General features: G+C 35.3%; 4 protein-coding genes and 1 long non-coding RNA gene across 8 annotated transcripts; 2 read left to right on the forward strand and 3 right to left on the reverse strand.

Annotated features, from left to right (window-relative positions):
- The first annotated feature begins 218 nt into the window (after window positions 1–218).
- Window positions 219–3069, forward strand: LOC142524809 (very-long-chain enoyl-CoA reductase). The gene is made up of 4 exons (XM_075628917.1): window positions 219–425; window positions 635–674; window positions 1459–2213; window positions 2773–3069. The coding sequence occupies exons 1-4, from the start codon at window positions 357–359 to the stop codon at window positions 2839–2841; spliced, it is 933 nt and encodes a 310-aa protein (XP_075485032.1). The 5' UTR covers window positions 219–356; the 3' UTR covers window positions 2842–3069.
- A 1338-nt stretch (window positions 3070–4407) lies between these two features.
- Window positions 4408–9305, forward strand: LOC142524749 (geranylgeranyl transferase type-1 subunit beta). 2 transcript variants are annotated; one of them, XM_075628836.1, is made up of 11 exons: window positions 4408–4729; window positions 5016–5091; window positions 5191–5264; window positions 5376–5515; window positions 6259–6314; window positions 6394–6470; window positions 6633–6678; window positions 7834–7958; window positions 8054–8121; window positions 8197–8284; window positions 8577–9305. In XM_075628836.1, exons 1-11 carry the CDS (start codon window positions 4520–4522, stop codon window positions 8724–8726), a joined length of 1110 nt encoding a protein of 369 aa, XP_075484951.1. In that variant the 5' UTR covers window positions 4408–4519; the 3' UTR covers window positions 8727–9305. The 2 variants fall into 2 exon arrangements, with proteins under 2 accessions (XP_075484951.1, XP_075484952.1); XM_075628837.1 differs by having other exon boundaries at window positions 5194–5264.
- A 918-nt stretch (window positions 9306–10223) lies between these two features.
- On the reverse strand, window positions 10224–12027 carry LOC142525086 (uncharacterized). Its single transcript, XR_012815015.1, has 4 exons — window positions 11629–12027; window positions 11519–11542; window positions 11203–11280; window positions 10224–10645 (listed from the first exon to the last, which is right to left on the reverse strand). It is a non-coding gene; the product is annotated as an uncharacterized LOC142525086 (long non-coding RNA).
- A 2336-nt stretch (window positions 12028–14363) lies between these two features.
- LOC142525426 (uncharacterized) lies at window positions 14364–16210 on the reverse strand. 3 transcript variants are annotated; one of them, XM_075629717.1, is made up of 2 exons: window positions 15761–16210; window positions 14364–15443 (listed from the first exon to the last, which is right to left on the reverse strand). In XM_075629717.1, coding segments are annotated over exons 1-2 (723 nt in total). In that variant the 5' UTR covers window positions 15762–16210; the 3' UTR covers window positions 14364–14721. The 3 variants fall into 3 exon arrangements, with proteins under 3 accessions (XP_075485832.1, XP_075485830.1, XP_075485829.1); XM_075629715.1 differs by having other exon boundaries at window positions 14380–15695; window positions 15761–16206; XM_075629714.1 differs by having other exon boundaries at window positions 14380–15715; window positions 15761–16206.
- A 577-nt stretch (window positions 16211–16787) lies between these two features.
- LOC142524345 (heat shock cognate 70 kDa protein 2-like) lies at window positions 16788–19440 on the reverse strand. Its single transcript, XM_075628290.1, has 2 exons — window positions 18986–19440; window positions 16788–18663 (listed from the first exon to the last, which is right to left on the reverse strand). Exons 1-2 carry the CDS (start codon window positions 19197–19199, stop codon window positions 16937–16939), a joined length of 1941 nt encoding a protein of 646 aa, XP_075484405.1. The 5' UTR covers window positions 19200–19440; the 3' UTR covers window positions 16788–16936.
- Window positions 19441–23232: the final 3792 nt, after the last annotated feature.

The following is a 23232-nucleotide window of genomic DNA, read 5'->3' on the forward strand; positions in this document are numbered from 1 at the left end:
CAAAAAATATTAATTGTGACAATATAAAATTATTTTATAATATCATGTTATTCTTACATTACAAAATTATAAAAGCCCTCTAGAATTTTTTCAGTAACAATTTTAAATTATTGTTTTTTTATTAATATTATATAAAATAATGTTTAAAAACATTAAAATTAAAATGATTAAAAAATATATATACAATATTTAAAATAAATTCAATGCAGTTCACATAATAGAGGCGTTTATTAGCACTTCACATCCCTAATTCGCTCATCCGTTCCTTCATTCATAAATATGTCCATCTGGTAGTGTCCTGCTGGGCTCTCTCAATTCAGATATTGGAAGCGGAGAAAGAAACGAAGATTGGAAAGATGAAGGTGACAGTCACCACTCGTAGCGGGAGAGAACTCGTGAAGGGAGGCTTGGAGCTCAGTAATTCGGTTCGTTCTTCGTCCTTTTTCGATTTCTTGGCCATGATTTCGACTGTGTGTGGCTGATTTTTGTGTTCGAAAACTTGGGTTTTGTCTGCTCTGTTTATTGTTTGTTTTTGAGAATTTGGGTTCAAATCTTTACTGTCGTGGCTTGATCTTTGTTATAGAACAAGGGTCGTGTTAAAAAATAAAGCTTGTGCTTTTGGTGTTGATTGCAGGCCTCTGTGGCTGATTTGCAGGAGGAGATTTACAAGCGAAGTAAGTTTTAGTTGGTTTATCTTGTTGCTGTGATCTTTATGTTGCATCTTGTATTCCATGAACCAAAGGCGCATTCATATGCCACAAGTTTGAATTAGAATACAAAAATGCTGGATAAACTAAATTGGCAAATGAGAAAAGAGAAGGGCTTAAAAGATCTTGTGGGATTAATTTATATATATGGTCTTATAGGATGGTATAACAGAGGAACCCTGCAAACTCAGAGAATTTATATGCATGGACTTATGGGATAAATTACTCCCTTTTATGTAACAGGCGTACTTTTTTGTTAGTATTATGACATTAACAACTAGTTTTCACAGTTTTTCTCTTGAGTAGCTTTTCTGTTTAAACGTTACTTCTTGAGTTGCCTTTATAGATTTCACAGTTAACAAAGAATTTATCCCTAGTAAGCTTCATTTGATCTAAATTCTCGTCAATGTAGTAGATGATGTTTCTTCTATGCATTGTGATTGCTAAATTAATCTGGAAGTCTAAATTAGGTCCTTGACTTGAAACTGTTCCAAATTATAATTTAACAGCCTATTTTTATTTTATTTGTTTTTTCGCAACTTATAGCTTCCACAAAATCTGAACTTACTGTATATGTTTTATGTGGTTGTGCCTTTGAACGATAGAGCACCCAATAGTAGAGAGCTCTTAGTAGTTCCTGACGAGTCTTTGTCTCTCACCGGCTTGGTTTATTTTATTTTGTTATTTCTTGTTTTTCATTGTTCATTTCTGCATTTTCCTGGGGATCTAAATTTTTGTATTCTGCCTACAGCCAAGAAATTCTATCCTTCCCGACAGCGATTGACCCTCCCTCTCCCACCCGGATCAAAGGAGAAGCCCATTGTCCTTAACTATAAAAAGAGTCTGAAAGAGTACACTGATGGGAACAAAGACCAATTCATTGTAGTTTTTAAGGATTTGGGCCCACAAGTTAAGTACAGTACCCTTTTCTTCTGGGAGTATTTGGGTCCTCTGATTCTCTATCCTATCTTCTACTACTATCCCGTGCACCGTTTCTTTGGCTACAAGGAGGAGCGTCTCATTCACCAAGTTCAGACATATGCTATGTATTACTGGTGTTTCCACTACTTCAAACGTATTATGGAAACCTTTTTCGTGCATCGCTTTAGCCATGCAACTTCACCACTTGCAAATGTTTTCCGAAACTGTGCTTATTACTGGACTTTTGGTGCGTGGATTGCTTATTATGTCAATCATCCATTGTACACACCTGTCAATGATCTCCAGATGAAGATTGGTTTTGGGTTCGGTTTGCTTTGTCAAATCTCAAACTTCTATTGCCATATCTTATTGAGAAATCTCCGGGGTTCTGATGCAAGTGGGGGGTACCAAATACCACGTGGCTTTTTGTTCAACTTAGTTACATGTGCAAACTACACGACTGAGATTTATCAGTGGCTAGGCTTCAACGTCGCAACACAAACTGTTGCAGGTTACGTCTTCATGGTGGTTGCTGCTTCCATAATGACAAATTGGGCCCTTGCTAAGCACCGTCGTCTCAAAAAGGTAAATTTCTCTCCCTTCTAGTTAGAAATGGTTTAGTTTTTGTGTTACTTGGAGGAACATTTCTAGGCAGCATACAAAGGCACATATTCTAATGCAGCTCAGCGATTTAAATTGCAGAGGTATTATTTAGCATAGACCAACCCATTAGAAATAAAAGATTCGGTATAATATTCATCCCATCTCGGCTTATCTATGGTGTATAATATTTTGGATATTCTTTGTGTATAACATTGTTATATTTATATTTTCCTGTGATATATTCTTCTTTTTTATCATTGATTCTTATTTGTCCTTCCAATGTTCCTCACCATCCTTGGAGAATTAGAAAACAAATACATAAATTCCCTGCACTATTAAGTCGATCTTTGGACATTCTACCATACATTAGCCCCTTCAATTGTATCTGTGATCTCATACCATCTGCCCGTGTGCAACAATGCCTCGGAAAACCCATTGACTTCTGTCTATTTCAGTTGATTTTGATTGGAAATCATCAACAGTGGCTTTTATATACATTATACATTGTGAATATGTTAACAATTTTACCCGTTTGCTGCAGCTTTTCGATGGAAAGGAAGGAAGACCCAAGTATCCAAGAAGATGGGTTATACTACCTCCATTCCTGTAGAAGGAACACCACCGAACTCAGGGTTCTCGTTTTACCATTTACTGTCCCAATGAATTGCCACTTCATTTCTTTCTGTTCTTTGAACTATTTGATTGGGAGATTTACTTCTGTTTAATGTCTCCTTTTTATTGGTTTCAGCTGCCATCTTTGGTATGTTCTTAGTGTTTATTTGCTTTAGGTTAAAGACTGTGGGATTATTAATTAACTATCAGATTAAATTTTTTAATATTTAAGTTTCTTATCTTTTTTTTTTGTTGAAACTAGAACTTCCATATATTAAGAACCATCGAAAGAGGCTTAAGCTTTTACAACAGAATATAAAAGAAATGGGATTGCATCTTCCACAAAAATTATGCCTGATTATCACGACCTTTTCAGGTTGCAGTGTATGATCATTTATCTGACAAAAATTTGTGTGACACGGTCTCACGTATCGTATTTTGTGAGACGAATCTCTTATTTGAGTTATCAACGAAAAAATATTACTTTTTATGCTAAGAGTATTACTTTTTATTCTGAATGTCGGTAGGATTGATACGTCTCATATAAAAAATTTGTGAGATCGTCTCAAAAAGAGATCTACTCCATTTATCTTGTATGGGATGTAAATGAAGAGTTTTTTGAGCTGGTTTGAAAATTGTCCGATTATTAAAAATTATGAAATTAAAGCAGCACTCAAACTCGTTTGGATTATTTTTCTAGTCGAATGCGATCAAATTTTTTTTAATGAATTGTTCGATTTGGTTTATTTAAATACCTAATATATTAACAAATAACCTTACAAATCTTAAAGAAAAAGGAGGGTATTTTTTCTTATGCTGATAAATGATAGTTACTTGTTATTTATACACAAATTACAAGGCGAGTTTGAAATATATAAAAGTAGTATCTAACTTTAGTAAAAAATTAACCATTGTATATAATATGATGTAGATTAGTTTGCTACTATTCTTTACTTTTTTTTGTGTGTATAAATGATCATATGTCAGTTCTTAAATATCATCAAAATGTTTATAAGATAAACCAAAATATTTATTTATTGCTAATCATAGTTAAAATGGATTGATTTCTACGACAAATATATATTATAAAACATATCAATAGTGATTGAAATTTGTGATTCAAATCATATATCATCTTTTTAAAATCAAACTTAGGTCTTTTACCAATAAAATTGGTGTCGAGGTAGGACTTTTATTTAATTAATATCAACTATCGTCTTATTTTATTTAACATTTATATAATTTTACATTTCTATGTAATATCTACTTTTTTATATTAAAAAAATGAAGTTGATATTTATACTTCATTTTATGTTATCAACACTCTATTTTACACTAATAATGATTTTATAGTATATATATATATATTATATATTTTGGTCTCGATTAGAATACCATATTTAAATATATCAGTATATAACTTTTATTTCCCTCAATATATATATATATATATATTTTATTTACTTAATGAAATTTTTATGGAGTATCTTCACCTAAAATAAAACAATAATTTTATTTGTTTTGATAAAAAAAAAAACAAATAATTTTTTAAATACTGAAAAAAACAATATCAGAAGCTCTCTGGTGCTTGCATTGAAGAGTGAAGAACTTGAGGCGCTCTCGCAGATCTCCATAGCCAGAAGCTCAATCATTCAACCAGCTCAAAATCGCATTCGATGGAGGAAGATCCGATTGCGAAATTGGATGTTCCATCTGACTTCCATCGAGATCCGGATTCTTCGTTCTTCGACAGAGATCGGCACATTTGCTTTCTGGAGATGATGTATCAGCTGCTACCGTCTCCGTACCAGGAGCAAGAGATCAATCGAGTCACTCTCGCCTACTTTGTTGTTTCTGGTCTCCACATTCTCCGCGCGATCGATCGAGTATGACTCTTTCCTCAATTTCGATTCCCTGATTTCATTGCCAGTGTGAAATTATGTAAAAATTTCTAGTGTTTTTATGTTGTGCAAGAAAAACTACATCGATGTTGGGGCTGAAAGCGTTGGCTGTTGTGAGCTTAGGTTGATACTGTAGACATTTAAATTTAGAATCTTTGCTATTATAGTTTTGGTCAGCTATTGGAGTTTCGATTGTCCATAGATTTGCTGCAGACATGGTTTGAATAGCTATTTCTGAAATATATGTGTGTGATTTGTTTATTGCTCTTAGATTGATAAAGAAGTGGTTATAGATTGGGTTTTGTCTCTACAAGCTCATCCGAAGAATGCGGCCAATTTGGAAAATGGTGAGGCAATTAAATTTTTTTACTAGTTCTTCCTCTGCTACAGAATTAAGGTTGTAGTTGAGAATTTGAATCGTGTTTACATGGAAATATGTACGATAGCAGGACAATTTTATGGGTTTCATGGTTCAAGAAGTTCTCAATTTCAATCAAACGTTAATGGGCCAGCAGAGCAGGTTCTATAAATCCTGGTCAAAAAACAAATGCCTAAATTTTCCATTTTTTTTGTTGGTTTTGTTGTTTTAGTTTGAAACTGTTTTCTTGCATTTCTGAATCCAACTTTTCAGGAGGCAATTCTGAATGGCAGTCACCTGGCAAGCACTTACTGCGCGCTAGCCATATTAAAGATTGTTGGTTATGATTTGTCACTTGTTGACTCTGAGTTCTTATTGAAATCGATGAAAAACCTTCAACAGTCTGATGGATGGTACTATTATTCATTTTTACTCGCCCTTAAATCTTTTTTGTCTTTTTTTTAAAAAAAATTGTTGGCCTTTTCATTTGTTAAAAACTTTCTTTACATTTTTTAAACCAATATCTCTCCTCTTTTGCTATTTCCAAAACTTTTGCAATCCATAATGTAGATATTGTAGATCAGCCTTACGATAATAACTCGCATCACATATTCGCTCTTGATTTGTATATTCATAAATTTGTCAGCTGCTGGGCATTTTTGTGTTGTATTTTTTTACTACTTCAAATAGGTAATCATTGCATCTAACCTTAAGGAAAAGGTTAATCATTGCATCTAACCTTAAGGAAAAGGTTGGTTGCATCAGTATATTGTTTGCAAAGTATGTGTTCACCTGTATAGGAAGAATGTAAGTTCAAACTTACTGATTTACCTTATTTTATAAGAAATGTAGAGGTGAAAAAGCGAGTTGATGTTGAAAATACGAACTACTGGGTTTCCTCAAACGGGCCTGTGAAGTGATTAAAGCATTATTCTATGAATTATAGTCAGAAGAATTGACATGATTGGATATAAGCATTTTCCCATGTGTCTGGTCTATAACTTTCGTGTTTTGTGATGAAGCTAAAAAATATTATTCTCTTGATTTCTCTCCTTACTACTTTCTGAGTGTTGCCTGAAGGCTGTCAGTCTCTAATTTTACATGTGTTAAAGCATTTGACTCGATGAACTAAAGTACCACCTCTCGTATGTCCCAGTTTTATGCCCATTCATACTGGAGCAGAGAAAGATCTCAGATTTGTGTTTTGTGCAGGTATAGAAATGCATTTCTTTAATTTTTCTGAGTTCCATTTTCTATTGTATGGAAATTAATATGGTAGTTAATGTATCAGCGGCCATTTGTTCCATGTTGAAGAATTGGAGTGGCATAGATCGAGAAAAGGCTAAGGAGTATATTCTGAGTTGTCAGGTATATGAGCAAATTATTTATATGCCTCCTATTTATCTGTAGCATATTTGATGAGGATTGTAGCCTTTTCGCGAAGTCTTTGTGTCTGTCTATATTTCGTGAACTTTATATTTCCGACCGTATTTTATCTCGTTTGATCTCAGTTAATTTGTTACTTTGCAGTCATATGATGGTGGTTTTGGACTCATTCCTGGTTCTGAATCACATGGTGAGTGGACATACAACTTTTTACTATGTTGGTCAGTATAATTCTTGGGGGTTCTTTCAGAGATTCTCTACTTTTTTGCCCTCAATCTTTGGTCTATTTTTTTTGTTTATGGGTCCTTGTCCCCTACGTGTGAGACTGTGAGTCTTAGATGCTTATCCCTGACTAGGCTGCAGGAACTTGTACTTTAATGAGTTCGTTCACAGTATTAAGTTGTGATGTTATACCAGCTTTTGTTGTTAGCATATACAATGAAGCATGCAGTATAACACATCTTCCCTCTAAACAAAGATATCAAGGAAGTCTAAATTGACAATTCAAATTAGTTTCAGCCAAACTATTGTTCTGCATTTTTAATGATTCAATCTCCTAAGAGGGTTAGGTAACAAACACATGTTTTTGATCAGTACCCATGACTATAAATAATTGTACAATGTAATGGATTCTTGATACATTGCATGCATCCCAAACTTTGTAATAAGTAAATGGAATCAGCTCAAAATCCAATATATATCTACGCAAAGTCGCCTTGCATGAAATTTAATTATTTGTTCATTCTTGCTTTGTGCCCAGTATTATTTCATGTAGTTTATGTTCATTTGTACTGTTTTTTGTCATCTATCTTGACGAATAAAACCGAAGAACTAGCTCAGGTATTCCTTCATCTAATGTAGAAAATTCCAATGTGAAACTCGTGTGGTGGAGAAGTAGAGATTCTGGAAACAATGCAACATTAGTGTAATATTAGAAAGAGAATTTATCTCTCTCTTTAACCCAAAAATTTACTGAAGACTTTGTCAGTCACACTCTTTTCTTTTTGCTGGGATCAGTACACATCTTATGTTTACTGAAACTGTATTGTAGTATCTAATTTTTCTTTGTCAGGCTCCTGTTTCTACTCAAGTTTACAGACTGTTTGTTCAAGAAATATGTGCAGTAATTGAAGTGTATCTCTGGGTTCTTGACTTTATGTTAATTGCATGAAAGATTACAGAAAACTCAAATCCGGGTGTCCTCGTTGATGTAGCAAAGTTTTTTTTAGCGTTTTGACACTAGTTAAGCTAATATATCATAGTAGGTTATACTGTGGAAGTTCTATGAATGGTTGATTCTTGCAAATTTTGTTACTCATGGATGAAATTTGATTTAGTGTCACAGGTGGTGCCACATACTGTGCCGTTGCATCTCTTCAACTGATGGGATTCATAAAAGAAGGGTTGCCAACTACAAATTCCTCCTGTGACGATGTCAATGTGCCACTGCTTCTAGATTGGAGCTTGCAGGTTGTTGTTATGATCTATTTTATCTTTTTTGCTCTATTCTACTATGGTTCACCGTTTTGCATCGTTTTGAGGATCTGTTTTTGTTCATGTTATAGAGGCAGGCACTAGATGGTGGCTTTCAAGGTAGAATCAACAAACCAGCTGATACATGTTATGCCTTTTGGTGCGTTTCCACAACTTTTTTGTTTGTTTGACTGCTTTGTTCTTGATAACCTTACCATACCATTTATATCTGCAGGGTTGGAGGAGTTCTAAGGATTTTAGGAGCAGATAAGTTCATGAATGAAAAAGCATTACGAGAATTTTTATTAACTTGTCAATCTGAGGTGCTTCCAGATCTCCTTCTGTGAATTATATTTGTTCTATCTGCGTTAGAGTGTTGGTTGTAGTTCGAGTGTGCTTGATCTTATTAATTTTCTTAAGACTCAAACTTGTCCCATTTGGTAACCTAGGATGGTTAGAACATATAAAATGTTATAGCAGCTCTCAGTTCTTTATTCCTAACAATGATTTAGGGAAGATTAAATTTGTTCAGCCTTCTCTCCGCACTTTATATTTTACATTTATAGCTTGTTTTCAGGGGGGAAAATAACTCTGTTACTTTTTTCCCTTTGCCAGTGCGGTGGTTTCAGCAAATTCCCTAGGTTGCTGCCGGATCTATACCATTCTTATTATGGATTTTGTGCATTTAGTCTGCTAGAGGAATCTGGCGTCAACCCCTTGTGTGTTGAACTGGGTATGTCAGGTATTGCTGCCATTGGACTCTGAAATTTTAATCTGCTTCTGCCTATTCATTTCGGTCAGCAGTACATTACGACCATTAAGACGTCGGGTCCTAGGATTTGGCACTAACGCTTGAATGAGTTATATTTGATCCAACTTAACAAATAGTGTCACATTCAGTGGTTTTAGATATAAGTTTGTTATTCTGTTATCTCACTCCTTCAAGCTGCTTCTTTCAACTCTGTTGGCCTGACGGGCGATGATTTTTATGAAGTATTGTAAGCTTTATGTGGTTTGGTTGAAATATACCTGAGTCTAGGGCCTAGGCGAGGAAGATAAAGTGTTTTTTAAATGTACTTCGGTGGATCATCCATGTATTTATACCGAAATGTCACAGGTGAAGTGTGTGTTTAAACTATATCATGTGAATCTTTACATCATACTAGAGCTTTGGTTTATGCTATACTGGGAGAGTCACTCTTTGTATAGTGTGCATCTTGTATGATGTATGGGTTTGTAGGGCTCAATCGTTGAGGTAAATGGAGAATGTCTTCCATTGCGACTTAGATCGATGTAATGCTCTATATTAAAGCGCATGACAGCAAATTCATTACTTCTGATCTCTTTGCTATGTTATCAACTTGCCTAAAAAATATCACTAATTTGCTAACATACTTGAATGATATTTATTATTTCTAATGTGTACTTATTATGTTATAAAAATATTATTTAGTTGATGTTTACAACTAATTATATCGACAGTTCCAAGTTTTGCATACTTAGAAAGACTTTTTTCCTCTCAATTTAGTCGAAGCCATTCATATGTTTTTTTCCATCTCATTTTAGTTTTTTTTTTTATTAATGTCAATAAAAAATAACAAACAAATGTCACTGGATACCTAATCCTGAAACGACGTATTGGATTGTAGTGAATGAAATCTCAGCTAAACTCAAGTCTTTAATTAGGCGTAAATTGGTCATCATCAAGCTTTGTTGGGGTCCAATCCCATTGAATCCTTGTTATGAATTGGTTCCAACGTAAAGGAGAGCACCCCGAGACATTTGCTATTAAAAGTTGAGAATATGATGGTAATTATTATTCTAAAACCCCATGTTCTTAAAAACAGACATATTTGCTCCATTTACAAGGTGTTATTCGTCTAATTTTTTTTAAACAAAGTTTGAGATATCATTAATTTTATATTGTTGTCTTTTTTTTTTTGGGGTTTTCACATAGGTCTTATTTTCCAGATGAGTAGGTCTCTTGTGAGACGGTCTCACGAATCTTTATCTGTGAGACGAGTCAACACTCCCGCTATTCACAATAAAAAGTAATATTCTTAGCATAAAAAGTAATATTTTTTCATGGATGATCTAAATAAGAGATCCGTCTCATAAAATTCGACCCGTGAGACCATCTCACACAAGTTTTTGCCTTGCCAGATATAAATATAGATTAATCAACAAGTTATGTGTAATAAAAATTTTTTTCAAGTTTGTTAAAGTAACTCGCATTTTTTTCTTTCAAGTGTGGGGGCCCGTGCTCCTGATTAATCTTTAATGACAAAACAACCAGGATTTATTAATGTAAACAGCGAAAGCGATTAAAAATTTTCCTTTTGGGCCAATAGAAATTTCGACATGACCTTCACGTAAATAGGACATCCCAAAAATTTCCAAACCACACAAACAACATTTATATACTCGAAATAAAGTCATAACATCAATTCACAACCCTATAGCCGCACTGGCCAGGACTAAACACATATAGAGCCGGCAAGGCTCGATCACACAACTATCAATACAAAACATCGTAAAAATAACAGTACAGCTACACGGGGCATCTCCCCGGTAAATGTATGACTCCATAATATAGTATATATCTGGAAACTCTCAATCACAATCCAACTACTGGGCACCGCTACCTGACGCTCCACCAGACGCGTCAAATCCTCCTGGATAACCTGCTATGGCATCAAAAACAACCACAGCATAAAAAGAAACGAGGGGTCGGGCCCCAGTACGACGAACCAGTAATATTACGACAAATATAACTGACATGAAATAAAATCAAGTAAAATGCAATGAAATGCAATGCAATGCGTGTCGGTAACAACAAAATAATGGATACCAAAGCGGAGTCCAAATGAAACGCATCAGCAACAGTAACAGTGGTCACCTGTGCCAGGACCTGCAGCAACGTAATATCATGCCGCCGCTCATCCATGCACGTAGCATCGAGGGTACGGGAGCGACCCGCTCAGCCCTCATGCAAGTCACCAGGAGTGCTAATCCTACCCACCCACTCCATCGATGACGTAACAACTCGATAGATCAATATCGATAGCAATCAAAGGAGTCAAGGCTCGAAATGCTATGCCACTAATAGTATCAACTCAAATAAATGCATGAGTGCAATCACGTATTCACAGAAGTACATAAGGCACGCCACAACTCATTACAAAGTACTTAACGTCATTTCACATCATATAGACGTCATAATAAAACAGTTTATGCGTACCTCAACTGGACTTTAATTTACCACAAAATATCTTAAATCCTCAAGAAAGTCTGGTAAATGCCAACTCAGACAAATCACCTGAATATTAATTTAAATGGTCTTACCATCATATAAAAATTCCAGAACTATTTAAATTCACTAAAAATCCAATTTCAATAATTTAGGCCTTTTAAATTTCTAAATTCTCAATATTCGACTAAAATACCTAAAATCAATTATTTCTATTTTATCGTCGCAAAATATTCTTTTTAGCTTTAAATGACGCTAAACTAATATTTAAGCGACTGCGATAAATTCTAGGTTCACCACACTATACCTCCAACTTGCACAATTCCGGAACCTACAACAATAGCCCAATAATTAATCAATAATGATACATTATTTGAGTCGAAATTGAATTAAATTCACGTGAGGAACAATTCGCACCGAGGTAGCTTGTAATCCGAACAACAGTGGCTGAAACCGAGCCTCAACCAAAGCTAACCGGCAACAGACGGCAAACTCGCCGGAGAAGATGACCGGAATTACGCTAAAAACAGAGAGTTCTCGAAAATTTGCAAAAGTGGTATCAAAAGTAAGCTTACGACATAAGGAACAAAACCCCTCAATCAATTTTTTAGTTTTGAGCGGCGGAAGACGGCGAATTTACCGGTGACAGAGGCGGCGTTTTTCGCCGGGTTTTCGGAAATCACGATTTCACCTAGCAAGAGTGGTATCAATGGAAAGCTTACGTCGAGAGCTTTCCAATCGTATATTTACTTGAATTTTTTTGGCGACCGGTGCGGCCACAATCGGCGATCAAAGAGGCGGCGAAAATGGTGAAAATGTTTCGACAGAAGGTTACGGGTGAGGAGAGAGAAATCGGTGATGATGATGATGATTATTTCTTCTTTTTTTTTTTAAATTACTTATTTATTTATTTATTATTTATCCTTGCTTAAATTTTGGGCTGGGCTTGGGGTGTACGGGCTGGGCTCTCACACAAGTGTCCAAAATGTGATATACAAGTGACCATTTCCTAGTGTCGTTTTGTTGTTTAAAATTTTAGCACATGGGCTGGCTTCACAAGTTTATTCAAAACAGACACACACACACATGGAATGGCACAGCTAATGCGACAACCAAATGATTGTTTAAGAAGGGCCACTTTAGGTGGACACGCACGAAGCAAACATGATAGTTTGGGTATTTTTATATTATAGAATTTGAGTAATATAGTAATGAGTAGGTCTCTTGTGAGACTGTCTCACGAATCTTTATCTGTGAGACATGTCAACCCTACCGATATTCACAATAAAAAGTAACACTCTTAGCATAAAAAATAATATTTTTTCATGGATGACCCAAATAAGATATCTGTCTAACCGTCTCACACAATTTTTTGTCTATAGTAATTATCAAAATTGACAGGATTATATAATAATTTAACAACTGACATGGCAATATGAAAATTATCATGATTTGATAGAAACCAGATGGAAAATTAACAAATATGTCATACCAAGATTCTTGGTATATAGTATAAGATATATATGTATATATATAAATAAATTTATGATGATATAATTTTTATTTTTTACAAGCCTAACATATGATTTTTATTTCAAATATTTAATTATCGATTTGGTCCCACGAATCCATCTTTCTTGGATCTTGCCAACAAAAGTGATTAAAAAAAAGCATATCGTAACATATCTAATTTTGTGAGCCCTTTTGGTTTTACAGATTACATAGGATATCATAATGAAAGGTTTTGCTTAGTCTTTAACTTTCACTTACAAAAATGTAAAAATTCAAAGCTTTTTTACACAAATTTTTAATGCGTCACATTCACTTCAATGCATGAATAATTTATATATAGTAATAAACCGTTGGATTCGTTACCGTGGGTTGAACATTCGTCACTTTATCAAAAAGTCATAACTAGTGATAATAATAGAATTTTAATATTTTTACTTGTACAACAGCTCAAATATCACATGTCGACAGCTTGCTTGATATGGGCAATTATTACACCCTAACGATTCAATTGTCAATTATTTACTTGATGAAATCGAGTGCATTTTAGACCATAAATAATAGTCTGACTGTCAAAATTATTTGCGGACTATCGAAAACTATTCGACCATCGACAATGAAATTGAAATTGATTGCATTTTATTTGATTAATTAATTTTACCCTCTTTTGCTAAAGTGGTGAGAAAGTATACTTTTCATCTCCACATTCCTGCTCTTTAGTAAAGTAGCAAAGACAGCCATTTGCCTTTTTTTTCCTTCTTCCTAGCTGTCCAATTTATTCTATGCCACTAGTCTCTTAAATACACTTTTTACCACATTAATATCACATTGAATTTAATATAAAAAAAAAAGGAAGAACAAAAAGAAAATGAAAGAAATAGTTTAATAGGAGGGAAAAATTTCTTAAATCCAATGACTTTATTAGAAAAGACGTTTATCGTTGCACTGAAAATTATTTATATCATATAACAATTAAAATCTCATATCTTGATTATTGTGTCCACAGAATTTCAAGAATTGAGATCGTTTATAATTCATGAGAATCGAATATATATATATATATATATTTAGCAAGCATAAATCTTAATACACAACTACATACATTCGAATCTGCAATCTATGCACCACCTACTGTTGCAATTTTGATTTGAAGGTTTGGATTTGAGAAGGCAGAGAGCATAAAGAGTAAAATGGACCCAAAAATTTAGTCCATAATGAGCTTAAATCACTAGCTGATACGATTCTTCAATCAAGAAAAATAAATACGCTCAAAACGAAATCGCGCCCTTGATTCGATGAAACAAAGAATGTTGTGTTGTCCCGATCTTGTGAAACAAGTTCATTGATTTGTAATATTCATCTCTAAATTACGAAAAATTTTGCAATAAATATTAACGATATGAACAATCGAAATTCAGATGAACCTTCAAAAAACTTGTCATTGACAATCCGTGCGAAAACAATTGACAAACGACACAAAAATTAAATATTTGATAAGTTTGATTTTGATTAACAAAACAAAGTCTTGAAAAAAATTTGAGAGAAAAACTCAAAATATTTTTGTAAACTCAAGATAATTATTTAATCGTGATAAAAATTCGTGCATAAATATTTTACAACCAAAAGATATCAAAAATCTAGTTGCGTGATTAATTTGGACTTTAAACTAGGAAATAAGAATATTTTCCGCACCTAAGGCGGTCTTACTGTCCTAGACCCGTGTGTTCTGGAATTCGTAGTATGGAACAATAACTGGGGCGCTTGCATAGGTTTCTGTCCTCCTCATCCTTTCAACACTTGAACAACGATCTTATATGGCCCCAAACTCACTTCCATGTATCACAAATCTTTCGAGATTTGGCGTCTTACTTGCAAGCTCTTCTCAATTGATCATGCAGTGCTTCTTTGAATCTCTTCATTCGTCTTCTCGTAATTGATCCCTCTGCCAACTCTAAAAGATCCCACACTTTCCTTGGAACTTCACCCTCCATGATCGTATCACTAGCCCTGCTCGCTGATGTGCTTTATCCTTCCCATTTCTTCCTCATTAGCAAGAATTAGAGTGATGAATGATCCATTTTCCTCATCTTTGTGACACAATGAATTTGAACTGACAGATTGATGATCTTTTCGGTGCACACCCTTTTCGATTTCTTCCAATAATTTGCCTCTACGAGCCAACTTTTCCTCAGCATCCCTCAAGAACTTGAAGTTTGGTGGGGGAGAAGACCTCAACTTATTGAATGCTGCATCACTTCTTACTTCAAAAAATGGACCAAAAGTGTGTTTTTCGTAACTGTTTGATGGGGTCAAAGGAGGGGTGAAGTATGGGGAAGAGGCAATTGGTGTCAAGAATGGGGTCTCCAAAATGTGAAGGAAATCGCCCAAACTTGCTCTACTTGTGGAATTCTTGCTGTTCCTGATAACCCCCCCATCTTCTGATTCCAAATCTTCCCTCGTCTCTTCTGTAATTGTGAAGAGAAATCTTGGTGGGCCGGAGAAGTTTTCCAAGTTCTCTTCGCCAAAAGGGGCGAACCCCAAGAAATCTTTGCTTGGATTTGCTTGTGGCTCGTGTACAAGAATGGAAGAAGAGCACAATTCTTGAGTTGGCTTAATCCAACAGCAGAACATGTATTTACTTGGCGGGATTTGGCCACCATTTTCATCGGTTTTCTCGCAAATCCTCCTCTTTTTCCACCATAGGAGATAGTAGAGCTCGCCCACTAAAGCAACCAAAAGGCACCCAAAAACCAAGCTCAGACCGAGCCCCACTCCACTCAAAGATTTCATATTCGGAGAAAACTATGAATGAATCTCTTAAGAGTATTACACCATTTCTTGAAAAAGTTTAAACTTTCCGAAAATTAGGGAAGAGAAGAATCTTTACTTGGAACTTGATCTGCATCACCCCATTTTCTAGATCCAAGGAGTAAAATCAAGAACTTAACTTGCAGCTTTCTTCTGATTAACAAAGGCTGAAAAGGCAAGAAAGTGACTAAAAGAGAGCAATTTATTAACTTCGTGAACAAGAATGACTCACTTGTGGACGGCCTTCTGTCTGATAGGACCGCAATATCTTGTCAGCAACATACCACAAAATACTTCAAAGCCTGCTCCAAAGTACTACCACAAAAAATTCTTGCAAATATTTATGAAATTTTTTGTATAGTATTGGAAAATCCAAAGCATATATATAAAAATCTTTTATGACCATGGATTCAGCAGTCACTATTTTCTGTGCATATCGTGTCCATTGCCACAGCTCATCCAAAAAAAATAAGAATGACGGAATCAATCTCGTAATCTTTAATCAAACACTCACTTACCAAAAAATATCAATGAAAAAATCGAACTCATGATCATTAATCAAATGCTCATTTGTTACATCTAAACGTATGCATATAACATATATAGGTAGATAGATATATTGTGGTTAGGTGCAAGGCAGTACGAAAAAGAACCATAAATCAATTTAATGTTTGTTAAGAAAACTGGTTGAAGGTTGTAAAATGGAGAATGGTTTTAAGGTTAAAAACATTGAAATCACAAATGAGGGGACCGATGGGATTTGTCTAGTTATGGTTTGAACAGTCCGATCGCATGGGATTCGTTGGAAAGGAAAGACAAGTCTTTTTACTTCTACAAATATAGATATAAATTTTTTAGGATTAAAACCAATTTTTCGATAATATAGGGAATCATGATTTGTTATATTTTGCGAATGAAATTATATATTTTAAAAATAAATGCGTCGATTTTAATTTTTTTCCAAAAAACGAAAAAAGTTATTGTACCAAAAAGTATCGAACCTCTTTTCTTCAGCCATCGCTTACTCTTTCCATCGTATTTACCGTTTCTATTTTTACGAGGAGAAGAGGGGGGTGGTCCAAATTTTTTTATATGTAAATTTTTTAATAATTTTAAATAAATTTGATATTAACCCGATTAAATCAATTTAAAATATTAAAAAAGATGTTAAAGTTTAAACGCCCTTGTGTTCTTAATTACACACATCATCGTTGGTAATAATAAATTATTTATAGTCATTTAATTACAAGAGAAAGAAATCACATATTTCACGTAATATTTATTTATCACAATTCACTAAAGACATTCGACACATAATTACCCAACCAAATTTACGAAAGACTTGGGGATATGCTAAACCACCACATAATATCATAATTGACAGACAATTTTCATACTCAACAAAAACTCAATCGACTTCTTCGATTTTCGGGCCAGCGCCGCCTGCAGAAGGACCAGGACCAGGACCAGGACCAGCACCGTCTTCCACACCACCCTGGTACATTTTGGCGATGATCGGGTTACAGAGGTTCTCCAGTTCCTTCAGCTTGTCCTCGAACTCTTCAACTTCCGCGAGCTGGTTTGAATCCAACCATCGAATAGCGGACTCCACGGCTTCCTCGATTTGCTTCTTGTCGGAGGCTGCGAGCTTGGAGGCTATCTTTTCATCCTTTATCGTGTTCCTCATGTTGTAAGCATAATTCTCCAAAGAATTTTTGGAATCTACTTTCTTTTTGTGCTCCTCGTCCTCAGCTTTGTACTTCTCTGCTTCCTGCACCATCTTTTCAATGTCTTCTTTCGACAACCTGCCCTTATCGTTCGTGATTGTGATCTTGTTTTTCTGTCCGGTTGTCTTATCCTCGGCAGAAACATTTAATATACCATTTGCGTCGATATCAAAGCAGACGGTAATTTGAGGAACGCCCCTGGGTGCTGGCGGGATGCCGGTGAGCTCAAACTTCCCAAGTAAATTGTTATCTTTTGTTCTTGTCCTTTCACCTTCGAAAACCTGAATCAGTACTCCAGGTTGATTGTCTGAGTACGTCGAAAATATTTGCTCTTTCTTGGTTGGAATGGTTGTGTTTCTTGGAATCAGAACAGTCATGACTCCTCCAGCAGTCTCCAAGCCAAGGGAAAGAGGAGTAACATCCAAAAGAAGTAAATCTTGAACCTTCTCATTGCCTTCACCACTCAAGATCGCAGCTTGGACGGCTGCGCCATATGCAACAGCTTCGTCAGGATTGATACTCTTGCAAAGCTCTTTGCCATTAAAGAAATCCTGCAACAATTGCTGAACTTTCGGAATCCTAGTCGAGCCACCAACAAGCACAACATCATGAACACTGCTCTTGTCCATCTTGGCATCCCTCAAACACTTCTCAACTGGCTCCATACACTTCCTGAACAGATCCATATTAAGCTCCTCAAATCGAGCTCGAGTGACGGTCGTATAGAAATCAATACCCTCAAACAGAGAATCAATCTCGATCGTGGTCTGTGCAGTGGACGACAAAGTTCTCTTCGCCCTCTCACAGGCAGTTCTTAATCTCCTTAAAGCACGTGGGTTCCCACTAATATCCTTCTTGTTCTTCCTCTTGAACTCCTGAACGAAATGGTTCACCATCCTATTGTCGAAATCTTCTCCCCCAAGGTGAGTATCACCAGCAGTTGCCTTCACTTCAAATATCCCCTCCTCAATAGTGAGCAGAGACACATCAAAAGTACCTCCTCCCAGGTCGAAAATAAGCACATTCTTCTCACCGGAGGTACTTGCTTTCTTGTCCAGTCCATACGCAATCGCTGCAGCAGTCGGCTCGTTGATAATACGCATCACATTGAGCCCGGAAATGGCTCCAGCATCTTTAGTGGCCTGACGCTGAGAGTCATTGAAATAAGCGGGCACCGTAACAACCGCATTCTTCACCGTTGTTCCAAGAAAAGCCTCTGCAATTTCTTTCATCTTGACAAGAACCATTGATGAAATCTCCTCAGCAGAAAACTGTTTCTCTTCGCCCTTGTATGAGACCACAATCATGGGCTTGTCGCCGGGTCCTGCAATAACCTTGAATGGCCAGAGTTTGATGTCACTCTGCACCGATGGATCGCTGTATCTTCTGCCGATCAGCCGCTTCGCATCTGCATATCAGAAACAAATAGTTAAGTAACTTAAACTTCATAAAAATCCTGCTGGTTGCATCAATTAATACATGGTAATTCACACATCAATCAAGAATTTCAAACTAAATCCCCAAAGAAACGATCACAAACAAATGGGTGAATTAACTTTAACAACAATTTCGTAACAAAAAAAACTTTAAACAGAACAGAGCATTAAGCTGTGCAACAAAAAAATCCTAGCCTCCAATAAGCTCTCACATAAAACACCAAACAGTTGTGGTTCTCTTTCAACCAAAATGCGAAGAAATTCAAGAAAACCAACCAAGCAAATGAAACTCACCGAAAACAGTGTTGACAGGATTCATAGCAACCTGGTTCTTCGCCGCGTCGCCGATGAGACGCTCAGTATCAGTGAACGCCACATACGACGGCGTCGTCCTGTTGCCCTGATCGTTAGCAATGATCTCAACACGATCATGCTGCCACACGCCTACGCATGAGTATGTTGTCCCCAAATCAATCCCAATAGCAGGTCCTTCGATCTTTCCAGCCATCAACACCAACAATCAAGTAATAATTACAGAAAAACTCAAGTTTCCAAAACCCAGAAATGTTTCGAGAGCGCTCGCTTCACACAATTCTGTATCTGATTCGAACTTTTTCGTGATGAAAGTGGGAGAACAGAGAGGGGTATATGTGGAGTGTAGAGTCGAAGAACCTAGACGATTCTTGATTTCTCTGTTGTGGAAAAATTACGTTACCTGTTTTCTTTCCAGTTTTCACTTTCTGGTTTCTTCCAGACATTTCTGATTTTCCTTCCTTATTTATTTCACAATTTGACTAATCTAAACTTGGTCTATTTTTTAAATAACTTTTTATTATTAATAAAATTTGGAAAACATCCTGTAAAGGAACTAATTTAATATTAAAAAAATACTCTAACTATATTCAAATTTTGTTGTGAAAAATTAAAAATTTATGGTAAAAAGTAAAAATCTCAAACTTTCAAAATTTATCAAACTACACACTTTATAATATTTTTCTCTCTACTCAATTGTGATTTTCTTCACAAATGAGAAATCTATTTATAGGAAATCTTTACAAATAATCCAAAAATAAAATACATCATTACCTAAATCATCACACACTAATTTTCAATATTTACAACTCTTATTTTCAACATTCAAATATTCAACATTCAAATATTCAATACACACATTTTAAATATATTTTTCAACACTCCCCCTTGTGATGATGATCATAATGATTGTCTTCATTACGTGTTTTTATACTGCCTCGTTAAAAACCTTACTAGGAAAAACCCAGTGGGATAAAAACCATAGCAAGGGAAAAAGAGTGCAGACACGTAAACTCCCCCTCATGTTGACACGAACAATTCTTCACAAATTTCGTAGATTGCGCATCCCAATATTATATATATGCTTTCTGAATATTGACGTAGGAAGCGCCTTTTGTGAAGAGATCTGATGAATTTTCACTTGATTGAATGTGACGAACATCAATACATTTATTCTTCTCAAGCTCCTTGGTGAATGCCAAGAACTTAGGAGGAATATGTTTAGTTTTGTCGCTTTTTATGTATCCTTCTTTCATTTGAGCAGCACATGCAGCATTATCTTCATATTGTATCACAGGCTTCTCGTCGAATGATAATCCGCATGAGATTTGGATATGTTGGGTCATTGATTTTAACCACACACATTCACGACTTGCTTCATGTAGTGCAATAATCTCGGCATGATTTGATGAAGCTGTTACGAGCGTTTGTTTCTGTGAACGCCAAGAAATTGCAGTGCCTCCACGAGTAAAAACATATCCAGTTTGGGAACGTGCCTTGTGTGGATCTGTCGTTCCTCGTAGATAACGGAATAGATGTTTAATTCCGTTCCAGTGTCTCCTTGTTGGATATGTGCTAAATCTTGCCAACAAATTTACGGCAAAAGATATATCAGGCCGTACAATTTGTAAGATACATAAGGGCACCGATAGCACTTAGATATGGTACTTCTGGACCAAGAATATCTTCATCTTCTTCACATGGTCGGAATGGATCCTTTTCTATGTTTAATGATCTAACAACCATTGGAGTACTTAAAGGATTTGATTTATCCATATTAAAACGTTTAAGGATCTTTTCTGTATAATTTGTCTGGTGAACAAACATTCCACATTCTTTTTGTTCAATTTGTAAACCCAGACAATACTTGGTTTTTCCAAGATCCTTCTTTTCAAATTCTTCCTTCAAGTATGACACAACTTCTTGAATTTCCTTATTCGTTCCAATGATGTTTAAATCATCAACATATACAGCAATAATTACGCATCCGGATGTTGTTTTCTTAATGAAAACACAAGGGCATATTGAATTATTTATATATCCCTTTTTCATCAAGTGATCACTTAGTCGATTATACCACATTCGACCAGATTGCTTTAACCCATATAATGATCTTTGTAATTTCACAGAATAACATTCTCTGGGTTTTGAACTTTGTGCTTCAGACATCTTAAATCCTTCAGGGATTTTCATATATATATTACTATCAAGTGATCCATATAAGTAAGCTGTAACAACATCCATAAGACGTATTTCTAAATTTTCAGATACCGCCAAGCTAATCAAATACCGAAACGTAATTGCATCCATCACGGGAGAATACGTTTCTTCATAATCAATTCCAGGCCTTTGAGAAAAACCTTGTGCAACAAGTCGAGCTTTATATCTCACTATTTCATTTTTCTCATTTCGCTTTCGAATAAAAACTCATTTGTATCCAACAGGTTTTACACCTTCAGGTGTAAGGACTATAGGTCCAAAAATATTACGTTTATTTAGCGAATCCAATTCAACCTGGATGGCTTCTTTCCATTTTATCCAATCCTGCCGATTTTTACATTCACCAAAAGATTTTGGTTCATGATCTTCATTATCATTTATGATGTCGATTGCCACATTATAAGAAAATATATCACCAATTTCTTCTATATCATTTCGGTTCCATATTTTTCCAGTATTAATGTAATTGATAGAGATTTCATGATTCTCGTCAGTTTGTGGTTCTGACAGAATATTTTCATCATCATGTGTTTCTTCAGGAACATCATTCTTTATTTTGTGATCATCATGTGTTTCTTCAGGAACATCATTCTTTATTTTGTGATCATCGTGTTTCTCTATGAATTTTCTTTTTCAAGGATTTTTATCCTTGGAACCGACTGGCCTTCCACGCTTCAGGCGTTTAATGACATCATGAGTATCTTCAATTTGTTTCTTCGCAATTTCAATTCGAGCATGGGCATTTGCAGCATGTATATATGATTTAGTTGCCCCTTTTGTGTCTGCAAATGCATCTGGTATTTGATTTGCTATTTTTTGCAAGTGCACAATTTACTGTACAAATTTCTTTTCGATTGTGGTGAATATAAAGCATCATTGATAAAAAAAATTGTATCATTAGGTAACAAAAATTGTGATTTACCCCTTTAATCAAGTCTACAGGACCTGATATTGTATTCACCGTTGTTTTTGTTGGTTTTAGTTCCAAGAAATATCTTTTATCTCGGAGGATAGTGTGCGTTGTACCACTATCGGGTATGCAAACTTCAGCTTTGCTCATAGCATTTTCCATTTTTTGAACTTCAAAAAATTATGCAATGAAATAAAATTACTGGCAATATATATTTAAATATAACACATATCATAATTATACAATAAAATATTATATGGATACATGAAAAATAAATTATTGTACATTTATATTCTACCACTATATTGTTCATTTTCAGAGAAATCATTGAGAAAATCTGCAGCATCAATATTGTTCATTTCTATCCCACCAACATATTGATCATTTCCAGAGAAATCATTCATAAAATCACCAGTATCAAAATGAGTTGAATCACTCAAATGGTCACTGCGTTCAGTGAAGTTGGTCTCCTTTTCTTTCCCCTTTAATGATTCTTTATAAAGTTTACAAAGGTGTTCAGGGGTTTGACAAATTTTAGACCAATGTCCTGGAGTACCACATCTGAAACAAGAACTTTCATATCTTTTGAGTGATTCTCATTAACACTTGTATTCTCATGATGCCTTTTCTGTGGATGGTTTGGGACGCTCTTTTGAGATGAATTATAAAAATAACTATCTCTATTGTTTTCAAAACCACGGCCTCGACCACGACCACGGCCAATTCCACGTCCACGTCCACGACCTCGACCTCAACCTCAACCAAAACCTTGTCTTTGAATTTGATTTTGGTTTCCAGGTTTAAATTCATTTTTACTTACATCATTTACTTCTGGAAATGCTGTTGATTCAGTGGGTCGGGACTGATGATTTCTCATTAATAGCTCGTTGTTTTTTTCCGCCACAAGAAGATAGGCGATGAGTTCAGAATATCTCGCAAATCCACGTACTTTATATTGTTGCTGTAGAGTAATATTTGATGCATGAAACGTGGAAAATGTTTTTTCAAGCATTTCCGATTCTGTGACCTCATGTCCACAAAATTTTAGCTGCGAGATTATTCGATACATCGCTGAATTATAATCGCTGACTTTCTTAAA

This window comes from Primulina tabacum, chromosome 14 (genome assembly GCF_025594145.1).
Source record: "Primulina tabacum isolate GXHZ01 chromosome 14, ASM2559414v2, whole genome shotgun sequence".
Taxonomy (NCBI): Eukaryota; Viridiplantae; Streptophyta; class Magnoliopsida; order Lamiales; family Gesneriaceae; genus Primulina; species Primulina tabacum.